The 13,625-nt window shown below is 45.2% G+C and overlaps 1 protein-coding gene across 2 annotated transcripts; it reads left to right on the top strand.

The window, feature by feature from the left end:
- The first annotated feature begins 7,945 nt into the window (after positions 1–7,945).
- On the top strand, positions 7,946–13,221 carry LOC123403026 (U-box domain-containing protein 5). 2 transcript variants are annotated; one of them, XM_045097005.1, is made up of 7 exons: positions 7,946–8,212; positions 8,328–8,462; positions 9,698–9,781; positions 10,029–10,214; positions 10,350–10,457; positions 10,756–11,951; positions 12,114–13,221. In XM_045097005.1, the coding sequence occupies exons 3-7, from the start codon at positions 9,740–9,742 to the stop codon at positions 12,889–12,891; spliced, it is 2,310 nt and encodes a 769-aa protein (XP_044952940.1). In that variant the 5' UTR covers positions 7,946–8,212; positions 8,328–8,462; positions 9,698–9,739; the 3' UTR covers positions 12,892–13,221. The 2 variants fall into 2 exon arrangements, with proteins under 2 accessions (XP_044952940.1, XP_044952939.1); XM_045097004.1 differs by lacking the exons at positions 7,946–8,212; positions 8,328–8,462 and adding an exon at positions 8,473–9,224.
- Positions 13,222–13,625: the final 404 nt, after the last annotated feature.

Below are 13,625 nucleotides of genomic sequence, written 5' to 3'. Positions count from 1 at the left end.
AATTACACAATGTACTTTATTTTCCCATGGTGATGTAGTTGATTTGTTCTTAGTTTTGTAGTACCCTGTAAGAATAGCTTCATCTTACATGATCAGCAGATGTGACCATCCTCTGTACACAAGTCCCATTTCCCCCAAAAGATGTCGAAAGGTCATTATATGTAGTCTTCTCATAGTGCAAAACGACATGACATGCAAGAACAATTGTTTGTTAGAATAGTTACTACTGTATTTGGTTGCTACCTATGAAAAATTGAAAACCAAAAGGAAGAGCTTTGATGAGGAGATAGCACTGGTTATAATTGAAAAGAAAAAACAACACATGGATAATGGGCAGAGTTACGTGTAAATGAATACACCTGCTAATCGTAAATATTCTAGCATACCTGTACTCAAAATAGTTCAGAGGCACTTGTTTTTTTATATGGAAGTACAACAAGTGATACTGTTTACTAAGTCATCTTTCATGCTCTTTTAAATTTGGGGCTCTACTAAAACAACCTCGTTGGAATTGTACCCGGTCTTTCATAATGTTAGTGTGTTGTATCTCTTGCGCATGTATCATTGAGTGCGCCATCTTTTGATCTGCTATCACGCACCAACGATTCATGCCACACCGGTCAGTTATTAGAATTTCACCCCCTAATGTCTGATTGATCGATTTAGTTCCTGATTTTGTTGCTTCCTGGGTATGCTGGTTAATTCACATTGTACTGTTTGATAACGTATTGATGCTTGACAGAGTGGACTAAGTGCTCCAAAATGGAGATATGTTACTCTTCTTGCCTTTATTGCTCAACTAGCTGTTGGAGGTGAGGGAATAGATGTTCTACCTCGCTAGCTGTTACTTGTTCCATGGCAACTTCCATGCGAGAATGGGCAAAGTAAGTTGCACCGGACTTGGATGTTGTAGGCATTGAAAAATAATAATAACGTAATGAACATGTAGCCATCTAGAATGATTCAAAGCATTCTAGAATGGTATGCCTACTTCCGTTATTCATCTAAGATTGTCGGTTGTGCTTATATATAGAAAAGGATCCAAGGATTCACAGAAGTTGATGCTATCTCAAATGGATTTAGAGTTCCAAAGTTTGAGATTCTAGGATGGAAAAAGATATAGTGATTGAAGTTAACCACTCAGTCCAATATGGTGCCACATTTATATTTGACTATGGTTTGTTCTACTGGAATTAGAGACTTAGCATAAACCTATCAGATTTGATTTCCGTTTTTAAGAGAAGGAGATGTTATCTATAACATATTTGTGGGTATTGGCTGAATTTCTATCGTGGTTGTACAAAAAGTATCTGTTGTATATGCAAATGAACAAACATTGTTTATTATCTAAGGACAAATGCAAAAATCGAATGTGCGCAAGTGTTGTTTTGGATTATATGCACATGTTCATATCTGATTTTGTATAAGATTTGAGAACACTATATGTAGTACACAACACATTTTCCTTCAGAAAGAAATGGGTAAAATTTGCATTTAAAGTTTGTGAATCGTTATGGAGGACGCTCAATACGTGTTATAGAAGTTGCCGATGCGATGACTCTCACAGAGTTGCTCTAAGTTTATCGTCTCGTGGCAACGCACGGGCGTTCAAGTAGTAGTTACATAAAATGGCTAGCTAACTAGGAAAACACGTGTATTCAGTTGCCAATGGTTTTAGCCAGTTAATTTTAAGTCAATGAAAACGGCACAACCAAATAGATTGTCTCTATTATCAATCTTTATCTTTACGTATTAATAAAGCACCTATTGCTTTTGTGGTACGTCATTAAAATTGCCTCCAAAATTGTCTAATATTACCCACCAATGCCACCTATAAATTATAAAAAACGTTTAGCACGGAATCCTCGCATGGGCCGGCCAAAACATAGGGACCAACTATACTACGCTCTGCTTGCTGGAAAATAAACAGTACGCCCACTTGGGCCAGTCCATGGGCGGGGGCATGTTTTTTTAGTTTTAGTTTTATAATTATTATTTATCTGTTCCTTTTTAATTCTTCTAATTTAAATAAATCAAAAAAAACTTTCGCAATTCAAAAAAAATTATATTTACATAAATGTTTGGTAAAACATAAAATGTTTGCGAATTAAAAATTTGTTCGGGATTTCTGTAAAAATGTTTGCATATTAAAAAAAGCATAATTTTGGAGAAAACATTCGTGAATCAAAAAATTCTATCATTTTGAGCAATTTATTTAATGCAATTAAAAAAATATTTGATAATTCAAAAAATGAATTATTCGCCAATTCACAAAAAATACTTGAAAACAGTTCGTAATACAAAATATCGTTTGGAATTTTTAAAAAATGTTTATAAATAGTAAAAATGTTCTTGATTTGAAAAATGTTCCCAAATTCGTAAAAATGTTCACGAATGATTGAATGTATGCAATTAAACAGTAATGCTTCTGAGTCTTTCTGATTATATACCTGAGTGAATTTTGAAGAATTAATTGTTGTGATGGATCGAAATATTATAGTATATTCTAAAAAATGTTTTTGGAAATTCAGAATAATTCTTTGAGTTACCAAGTTTTTTGACAACCATGATATTTTTTAAAAAATATGAACATTGTTTCAACTTTTGAATTGTGAATAAAACTAAAAGAAGAAATATTTTCTTGCATTTATGAACAAAATTTTAAAATCATGCGATGAGATATGAACATAATGTGGTCATCGTCATTGAAGATGGTGGTTTTTTCTCCTGTTGCAACGCACGTGCACTTTTGCTTGTACTATAAAATACTCCCTCCGTTCCTAAATATAAGTCTTTTAAGAGGTTTCACTAAAAGACTACATACGGACGTATATAGACATATTTTAGAATGTAGATTCATCCATTTTGATCCGTATGTAGTCTTCTAGTAAAATTTCTAAAAAGACTTATATTTAGAAACGGAGGGAGTATTTTGTTATGTCAAAACCTCGGTATTTCATACCTACAGGCTAATTTACTGTAGTTTTCTAATACTCAAGTTTTTTGGATACTTTGCTATCAAACACAGCCTAAGCGTGTCGCTGTACAGATATGCTTCTTCCCTCGTGCTCTTGGATTGGAACTTGGAGGATCCTGGACGTACCACTCGTGCTCGGTCGCCGGGAGGATCGACGATGTGATCATCACAGAACCAATTAATCAAAGGTCACCAAATTACCACGCGCATTGTTACATCACTTGTTAACCGCTTGACCCAGCTTTGGTCCTAGAATAGAATAACAATCTCACTGTCGCCGCCGTACGTGCCTTTCCCCGGTCAAGACCGGACCAGTCGCCGCTCCGGGCGCCACCGCGCAAATTCGTATGGAGCCGCGGCGTTTGGCCTTTCCGATCAGGACGCGGCCGCCGCATCCGTTTTTCCGGCCAGGATGATCGGAAGCTCCACGGCGAATCTCCTGCCACTGACAGCATAAAATATCACGACCTTTTTCTGACCAAGCCGGCCGGGGCGACAGGTGGATGCATGCGCGATCACTCTCGGCCAAGATTAATTATGAGATTTCATCATTAATACTAACATGTATAGTACTAACGACGACGACGTACTGGCAGTGGTAGTACGTACGTGCGCCCCGGGCTGCTGCTGAGGTAAGCTGTTTGGAACGTACGCAGACAAATGCAGGCAGCCATTCATATCACGTCGCCGCTTTCTCTGATCGGTCCAGGTCGTCGGTCTGCTAGCCGTCGCCATGACGCTCGGATGAAGGCCGGGCCGGCCGGCGGCCAGTCACTCGGCTGACCTGGACAACGGGCGACGATGGATGCCGCCGGGTGCGCACGTCGATCGCCGACGAGGTCAGAGCCTCGGACGAATTGAACTTTGAACGCCAAACATGGACTCCATGTCTGAGATTTCCCGGCCGAACAATCGACCTCCGTCGCTATGCGCCAAACACATAGCGACGACAGACGCACGTACAAGTACGTCTGTCTCTGGTCGGAGGAAAGCAAAGCATGGACCGGTCACCGGCGTAGCAATGTTGGCCTAATCGTACATATGGGAACGAGCCATATACGGCGCTCATGGACATGTCGTCGCTGATCTAGTCGTGGACGCCGGCGGTCGCGGCGGTGCACGCCGGCCGGCCGCGGGCCGCCAACGCGGGCGACAGCGACGTACGTGGGGACTGAATTCGAAGCCGTGGCGCCATGCTACAGGCCGATGACTGGCACGGTACGTACGCACGCACGCACGCCGCGGCCTCGGGCTTCTATTCTTTTGCCCATGCACCGGCGCCGGCCGTACGCACGTGGTCGAGCTCACGGGAGCGCCGTGGGATGGAGCAAGGAGCGTGCATGGTGCATGGACGGTTCCCTGCACTCATCTTCAGTGCTCCAAGATACACAATGCACATGCACATCATGGTCAGATCAGATCAGACCGGTGGTGAGCACACACGCACGCACCTGATCGGGGGTCAACCGTCGTGGGCGCGCCCACCATCCAACTCCAGCCGATACGTTCACCTTCACCTCCCGACAACCGCGCGTTGCTCCTACGCAAAGGAGCGCACGTAACGTGTCGCCTGTACCGATGCACATGTGGCCGTACCGTGTCACGATCGTAACATCGAGGTGCGCGCTGCAGAACACAAGAGGACGTGCGTGCGCCATCATAACCTCATCGAAAAAGACCAGACCAGGGCGGCCGGCCTCCATGCATGGCTACGACCGCACGACCGACGAGGCCTGCCCCCTTCTTTGCGTGGCCAACGGCGCGGCCACATGCACCGTAGCCCGCCGGCCGGCCGGCCAGGACCCAGAAACGCACTCCCGGACCAAAAGGCATAAAAACGATACCATATCTTTTCAAAAAAGAAAAAGAAAACGATATCATATCATATCAAAACGATATGGCTAAGTTGGGTTTCACCGGCTTGCCTTCCGGCCACTCGACTCCATTATCGCGCACGGGAGACGCGAGAGGAAGGAAGGAAGGAAGGAAGGAAGATGACGCGAAATGTGGCGGTCGAGCAGGGTGAGATTCATCGATCGGTCCACCACCGGCATGTCGGGGGCAGGTGGACCCGCCGTGTCGGCCAACTCCGGTGGGATCGGGAGAGACGCGGCAGGCAGCGGCTGGCTAATCGAGACGTGCGCCCGGCCGGCCTCCGTGGCGCCAATCGCCCGCCGTCGCCTTTGCGTAAAGCAGCGCCTGCTCTCGCTCGATCCACGTGTTGCGGAGAGCGTCCATCTACCCGTCGTGCGTTTGCCGGCCGGCTGTTACTGGAGAACAAAAACTGGGACACAAGGAACAAAAACTAGCAGCAGTAGGGGAGTACGATCGGGATGAACATTCTTTTTATTGCAAAATGCATAAGGGCATCTCCGGCGCCGCCCCTTAAACCAAGCACCACATCTGTTCATAGACCGGGTTGACAAACCCGCTGACATTGATGTGGAAGTCGGCCATCAAATACTATCCCGGTCAATTCGAAATTCAAATTTGTTCGATCACATAACGGATCACATCTCCTAATCGCATAAAAAGTGGTAAGTATGCATAGTTTTTACATGTTCGATCATAAAAATATCAGTTCGTCAGCTCCACGCCCAATCTATCGTTGTCACCCCTGCCTCTTTCTCGGCCGTCTCGACCACCTCTTTCGCCTCTAGCTCTTCCTTCTGCCACTTTAACACCTTAAAATGAACGACCTAAACGATTATCCTTGTGCCATCATCTAAATCATACATCTTCAAGGTCTAACATCTTTTCGTTCTTCGAAGCGGCTGCAATTTCGATCTTCTTCTCTTTGAATATGGCTTCTTCTCTTTGAGTTTGAGCTTCTTTTTGGTCGCTACTATCAACATGCTAAACCTTTCCGTCTTTCTTTCCTCCTTGATGTTGGAACGATGTACTTCGTTCTCCTGGACAAGATGTCATCGAATCTCTTCACCCTCCTTCTTTTTTATGCTGGCAAGTGTGCTGACATGATCACGACCGCGATGACGTGGTCGAACTCCCATTCTTTTTTGTGTGCTGGCATGTCTGCCGGCCACTGACAAGTGCGTCAGCATGAACTATTTTCTGAAGCTGGTATTGTATGCCGGCCGCTGACATATGGTGCCGTCATAAACTTTGGACGACGACATGATCATTGCCTTATCTGCTTTTAAAATGTGTGCACGGACATAAAATGGATCACGGACGTTGGACTCACCGTCGACCCAAATCTTAAACAAGTCGGACATCGAACGGGCGACCGACCCAAACGAATAAAAAACAAACAAAAACATCGTTCGTTTGGATCGGCGCGTTGGAGTTGCTCTACACCCCTCTTTTCTTCTTTCTATCTTTCTTCTCTTTCCATCGGACAAGGGAACGAACATTTAATGAATCTTTTCCTAATAATAGTAAAATAAATAGTGCTTCTGTCGTCCGTCATAAAAATTACCCCTGAAGTTGGCTTAAATTATCCACCATGCCACCGGTAAGTGGATAAAAAACGATTTATTATTCCTCTTCACAAGTCACCGTCGGTTTTATGTTATTCAGCGCTAGCCCTTATTTTGTCACAAACAACCAACTAGCCTGGTGGTTTCACTATTGCTGCTCTCACCGGAAGGCCTGGGTTCGAATGAGCATTTGTGCTAGTATGATTAAAGTATGGATGCGTGGCATTCGATGATGTCCGTTTTGATGAACGGTGTTGGAGCTGCCCTAACCGACGGGGGACAAGTTTATTGTTTCGGCAGCATTCAACAGAAGCCGAATCTTTGCCCAAGCCCCGCCGTTTGTTTGCTTGCTCCCCATTCTGTTTCTTTCTGATCAACGAACATAAACCGGTAGCACTACAAGACCAGGAGAGGAGCATCCTTTTTGTTGTATGCATGAGAGCAACCGCCGGCTGCTTGCGCTGCATGACGCGTACGTCAGTGGTTTGCCAACTGATCGCCCTTACCGAATCAATCATTCGTCGTTCACAGGTGTGGCCTTGCTTTGCATGATGATCATGATGATGCGTGATGCGCATCATTGGTACTCCGGTGATAGTAAACTGCATCATGATTCACGAAAGATGGTCGAGTCAAAACGCTAAAGAAGCTCCGAAAGCAAGTGTGTTTTTGTTCTGGTATCATCATTTAGCACATTTGGAACGAGGTGCCGTGTCGAGTTTGTACATGCGCGCGCACACACACATGATGGAATGAGGGGTGGTGCTCTGCTCGGTGCTAGGGAGCTTCTTGGTTAAGCGGAGCGTTTCTAGAAGCCGCTGCCCCGTTTTAGGGAGGGGAGGGGTCTTTAATTAAGCTGAAGGCGTGCTAGCAGTCTAATCCCTTGGTCCGAAGAGACCGAGGACGGTCTTGCACGCGTTCTTTCAAAGGAAGCTCCGCAAGCTTAAGCAAAGACCGGGTACGTATGAATGCCCACAAGCTTTACTCACTGATCAGGTTAGGGGAGGAGGGGTTAAGCCGATCGTTTCGGCGGCGTTCAACAGAAGCCGAATCTTCCCCCAACCACTAACTAATCAGTTGTTTTCTCCAGGTTTCAACGCCTAGCCTAACAAAGCCCCCCTGAGAATCCATCGGCAGGCGGCGGCGGCGGCGGCGGCGGCGTGCGGCTCGCATGACCCTGCCTTTCCGCCTGCCCCGCCGCGCGCGCGTGGTCCGCGAGGCCGCGCCCGTCGGTTAGCTTCGGCGCTCGCTGGGTCCGGGACCCTGGTGCTGGTGTGGTGCACCGTGGGCGCGCAGTCGCCATGGCACGTACGTGTCCACGCGCGGGGTCTCGTGGGAAGGTGGTGTGGTGCGTGTCTCTACCGAGCCGATGGAGACGGACAGGGCGCCATCCGGGGGCGGGCCCCGCAAACCGCTATGGCGGGGACGGCGACCGGGAAGGAAAAGCAGCGAGCCCGAGCGCGACGAGGAATATTATACTCGCTGGTGCGCGCGCGCGCGCTATGGGCGCAGGTGGTGGTGTGCCTGTGGCTCCCATCATTCCCACGATTCCTTTCTCCCTCTCTCTGTCCCGCTGCCCCCTCCTCCCCTCCTCCCCGCGCCGCCTTTATCCGTCTCCTTCTATACCGCTACGAGTACTAGACTAGGAGGAGACTGGTCGACCCAGGGAGCAAACGCCTCCGTACTCCATTCCTCGAACCCCACCCGCTTCCGGCATCCAAATCCAAGGACCCCTCCATCCCTCCGTCCGTCCATGCTCCGGTGAGCCAGCAGAGGGTTGCCGTTCTTGCGCCTGGTATGGTCCCTCCCCCGCTCCACGAGCCTCTATCGCTCTTCCTCTCGCTGCTGCCTTGCTTGCCGGGGAGGGAGGACGTCCGGCTGATTCGTTCCGTTCGACTTTGTGGTTGCAGGAGGAAGCAGGGTTCCTTCCATCTATCCCCTCTGTCCCCGTGTCGAGGGGCGACAAATAACAGCAACAAGGAGGAGGTTCGTTGCTTTCTCTGCGCGCAGCTTGGTTTTGGGTCGTTCCTACCGCGCGCCAGCAGGTTGGTTGTCTCGTCCCCCTTCCAAGTTGATTCCATCTTGTTATGCCCCTATGCTGCCGATGCTCCATTGAATCCCCCCGTGTGCATCCTCTCTTGTTGATGATCCGGAGGGATTTGGTGCCGTTTCCATGATCGATAATCACCTTTTGATTGAGTTGCTAAATCGTCGGCTGGACCTGCCCTCTTCTTCCATCCCTGGGAACAAAACGCCAATCTTTTTCTATGATGATTTTTCTGGCCCGCGCCGTTTAGGTCTTTCTGCCCAAAGGGGCTGATTTTTTATGTTTCTCTTCCCCTTCCAGTGCTTTCCGCTTTTGTGCTAATGGCCGGGGTGGTTGGGGTCCATTCATGCCTCATGCGGGTTGGGTTGATACTTGATACCGCCAATAGCAAACCAACTGATCAGTGGGTTCTTGCAAAACTCCAATCCCCTTTCCTCTCTGCGTATGCTTCCTGCATCAAGCTTAGCGCTGGAAACGATTACGTTTGCTTGGCCCATACGACCGGGGGTTTGTCATGTACCCACCCATTGAGACGCTTTGAAATTCAGAATACAACTCGTTTGTTTATTTATTCCTGCTCTTATCCGTGGTTTGATTTCTTCAACCAATTGTGTAAGGCCGAGGATGAAATGGTCCGATGGCCCATAATCAACTCGATTCAACTTTTATTCTTATTATTTTATTGCATGGTTGTTGAAAGAACAAAAAGACCGGCTGCGGACCAATTTGTTGACTTTCAATAATGGTGGTTGTTCAAGAGGTATTTTGACCAATCGGTTTACTTTTTGCCTGTGCTAGAAGACGAGAGGTTGGGTTATTAGGGCCATCTGTTAGTACAAATGATGACATGTCTTGGTTTCTCGACGATTAATCATTGTTCGTAAATGCAATCTAGTTATGCAGTTGGACCTGTAAGGGGAGTCATAGCACTCTCACCCGACATAGCTATGAAAACAGCTAGCTACTAATAATTTATTTTTGATAAACACTTCCTGAATTATGTAACTGTGATAAGAAAAAAGCATTCAGAAAAAAAATGCATGGTGAGAGATGTTCCCTTGATGCAACGAGCCACCACCATCACCATATACCTTACAAATTTGACATTTGTGTGGACCGAACTATTGTTTCCTTTGACAACTTAGTAACATTCTTCAGTGTCCTGATATGGTTGGATTTCCCTGACTTAATTCACAGCATTTTCATGACATTATTTTCTTCCCTGTTCAACAGTTCAAGGCCCTTACGATTAAGATTGGCAGTCACTCTTCGACAATGGCGAACACGGGTTTATCACGGCGCAACTCTTGTCCAAAGGTGGAATACTTAATTACCTCTCAGTTTTTCCAACCATTCCAGTACTTTTTATTCAGACACGGGGCATTTGGTTATATGCCTTTATTATGCAAGATGAAACCCTCTCGTATATGGCGGGGAAATCATGCTGTTTCTTATGTGTCATACTAGTCATGCAAGGGTTCCATTCATCGTCTTTTTAGTTTCATCTTTGTGTACCTAATTTTTTTTATTAATGCTTTTATATGAATTGTCTTGCTTTTGTTAGGTTCACAGCTCATTGTGCAGTGAGTTGACAATGATGCTAGATAAAATCTCCTCTATTCTTCCATCAATTGAGGCAGCTCGACCAGGATGTAAAGCAGGAATACAGGAATTGTGCAACCTATACCATATAGTTGAGAAAGGAAGACTCATAAGTCAGCACTGCGTCGAATGTAGCAAACTCTACTTGGTATGTTATTCCTGTGTTCATGGGAAACTTAAGATTATAATATCCTAAATTTATTATTGATTCTTGGACCCTTTTGTTGTGACTACTTTGTGCTTTTGAAAGTATTATTTGATGATTTTGGATATTTATGTTCAGGCTATTACTGGAGAGGCAATTTTATTACGATGTGAAAGGGTCAGAGACTCACTTAAACGGAGTCTGTTCCTGATTCAGAATATGGTCCCAACAGTGCTAGCTAATCAGGTTAGTTGATATAGTTTGATGTTTTACTCTTTTTTGTGTGTGTGTCACCAACTCAACTTATGCTAGGATGAATATACCAATAGGCCGTTTTGGTGTTGCTTATCATACAATTTCATGTGTTCTTATGATAGCATCTTCACTATTATGTGCTTTGATTGATTTGTTGTGGGAAATTTATAAGATAAACGGATATCCGTAGTCCCTATTTGTATTGCTTATCACACAATTTCAAGCATCCTTAGCATCTTCACTATTATTTTTTATTGATTGATTGTGTATACTTTGCTATGTAACACAGATTGCTGAGGTCCATAATGACCTTCGAGATGTAAAATTTGTTGTTGATCCATTGGAGCAAGAGGCTGGCAAATCAATTTTAGAGATGCTTCGGCAGTCTGATGCAACTGAAGAACTTGAACTTCAGACATTCGTGCAGGCAGCTTCAAAGTTAAACCTGACATCTCCTAAAGCTGTCTTGATTGAACGAAGAGCAATCAATAAACTGCTCGATAAGATTACTGGTACTGATCCAAAAAAGGAGCAGGTTCTTAAGTTCTTCCTATATCTTGTTAAAAAGTATGGAAAGAACATCAAACCAGACACTGGTGAGCGGAATGAAAATTTACAATCTGAAAGTCGGTCTTTGAGTTCAAGCTTAAGTCTTGCAAGCAATGCCAGTACTCCTGAAAAGTGCCACAAGCCAACATACTTCCAGGGATACGAGTATCAGAGTAGTATGTCTGGAGAAACCACACCACCTACAGAGTTCTGTTGCCCAATATCAACAAAGCTAATGTGTGATCCTGTGATAATAACATCTGGACAGACTTACGAAAGAGAATATATTGAGAAATGGTTCAGTGAGGGACACGACACTTGTCCCAAGACACAAATGAAGGTAGAAAACTTTGCGATGATTCCAAATACTTGCATGAGGGATCTCATATGCAATTGGTGCAGAGAGCATGGTTTCACAATCTCAGATTTTCTTCCAAGCAAAGATTCCTACAGTTACTTACCAGAGCAATTGAATGGTCACTCTATGTCAAGTTTGCACAATGTTTCAGTACCTCTAATTGCTGGGAATGCCAGGAATTTTGTGATTGATCACAGCAGTTCATCTGTCGCGTTCTCTGATGCCAGTTATGTCTCAGATTCCTCCCACGTGAAGGATATGGAGGAGCCGAAGGATAGTTTTTCTCAGTTCTCTTGGAGTGCAGACTATCAGAAGTATCTGTCATTCCACAACTTCAACCAGGCTATGTTCCTGACATTCTTCTGCGAGCTGTCCAAGCTCCCATTAGAAATACAAGGAAGCTCCATTAAAGATCTGAAGAGTATTCTTCACAATGACGATGATGTTTCCTGGGCTATGATATCCCATGGATTTGTAGAAGCATTCCTTGAATTCTTGAGAAATGATAGCAGCAGCTACAGTATGAAAGCTCAGCAAGCTGGATTACATTTTTTTCTTAATTTCCTTTCGAACAGCAGGTAAGAGAATCAATCTTCTCTGACTTATCCAGATCATCCTTTCATTAATTTAGATTGGGGTTCAAGCAGTACTACATATATCTATCTATTCTATCTACTAGTTTTATGCATATCTCAGGCCTCATGATAGCATTCTCAAAGACACTATTGTTTGAGTTGCAGGGCTAAGATTCCATCCATGGATGAAGAAGCATTCCATCTTATCACGTCCTTCCTCAGTTCAGAGCTAAAAACTGAAGCTTTGTTGGTACTCCATGAACTGATTCGACACCTGAGTCATCGGCAATCCCGTCAGATGGCCTCTATTGTCACTCCTCCAGTTTTGGCAATATTGGCGTCTGAAGATATTGAGGGCCTTGAGCTTCCCTTGAAGATTATCTGTGACCTTTCATCCGGTGCTGATGTGAAGTCACAGCTGATTTCACTGGGAATAATCTCGAAGCTGGTTCCCATTTTGGCAGAAGGAAGCTTCGTGGAGTGCTGTTTGGAGATTTTGCGGAACTTATGCGAAGTGGAAGAAGCTATGGCGCTTATTACCAGAACAGACCGATGCCTTGGTTCCATTGCAGAGTATCTAGACACAGGAAGCCCTAAAGAGCGAGAACTTGCAGTGATAATCCTTCTGGCAATATGTTCCCGTAGCGTGGAGGATTGCTCCCACGTGATGAAGGAGGGCGTAATCCCCGCCCTCGTGGACCTGTCGGTGAACGGGATTGATGAAGCGAAGAGTTGCTCGTTCAAGCTACTGAATCTTCTTAGGGACATGAGGCAAAGCGAGATCAACAACTCGTGTTCACAGGAAGTGGCGGCCGCCGAGGTGATAGTAGAGGATCCTCCCACGGAGAGCCCGATTCACAGGCGGCCAGCATCGAAGTCATCTGGGTTTTTCCAAAGGAAGCTGAACATTTTCTCGAAACCTCGGTCCCTGACGCTGTTTTGAGGACAGAGTTTGTAGGCCTTGTACATGTTAGTACAACACTAACCGTTCTTTTTTTGCTTGGCATATATAGATGGTAAAAGTAGCAGTTGTATTGCCCGGATGAAATGCTTGGTGAGATGATCTTTTTCATCCTCGAGTCTTTCGGTATATATTGGTTAGCAGATTTACCAGTCTTGCAGATTGTAGATGTGTGTGTATAAGAAGTAAAGAAAGACAGCTGGTATAGTTCCATCCATGCCTGCCTTCAGTGGCAAAAAGTTTGCCTTTTTGTACCCTACTGTTCCACAGTAGCTGGAAAGCCCCAAATGAATGAAGATTTTACTCATCTTATTCTTATCTCAACAAAGCAGGGCAAGTGGCTCATCCTATTATTTGCCAGAAAAGAGCTCTTTCTCATGCCTTGGGATAAGATAAGTAATTCTAATGGAAATTTCCCAACTTGGGTAATTGTAAGTGGGAATTCTAAGCTCCTTCTCATGCACAATGAAGGATGTAATTTCCCAACTTGGGTAATTCTAAGTGGAAATTTACCAGTGCTGTTCAATGATATATACACACACAAGTTGCCATTTGGTCAGCTGGAGCCATCCCGCGGCACTCATATCATACAAAAAAATTGGCTGGCATCACCATCACATTATGATGCAGAATGCAATCATGCGGCCTCTTTCGCAACTGCGCAGTCGCCTTTGTTTGTGCCAATTGCTGGGCGTCCAGGTGCTCCGGATCCGTCC

The sequence above is a fragment of the Hordeum vulgare genome, chromosome 6H, assembly GCF_904849725.1.
Source record: "Hordeum vulgare subsp. vulgare chromosome 6H, MorexV3_pseudomolecules_assembly, whole genome shotgun sequence".
Lineage (NCBI taxonomy): Eukaryota > Viridiplantae > Streptophyta > Magnoliopsida > Poales > Poaceae > Hordeum > Hordeum vulgare.
Note: the sequence above shows the minus strand (reverse complement) of the source record. Positions and strands in the feature narration are given on the sequence as shown.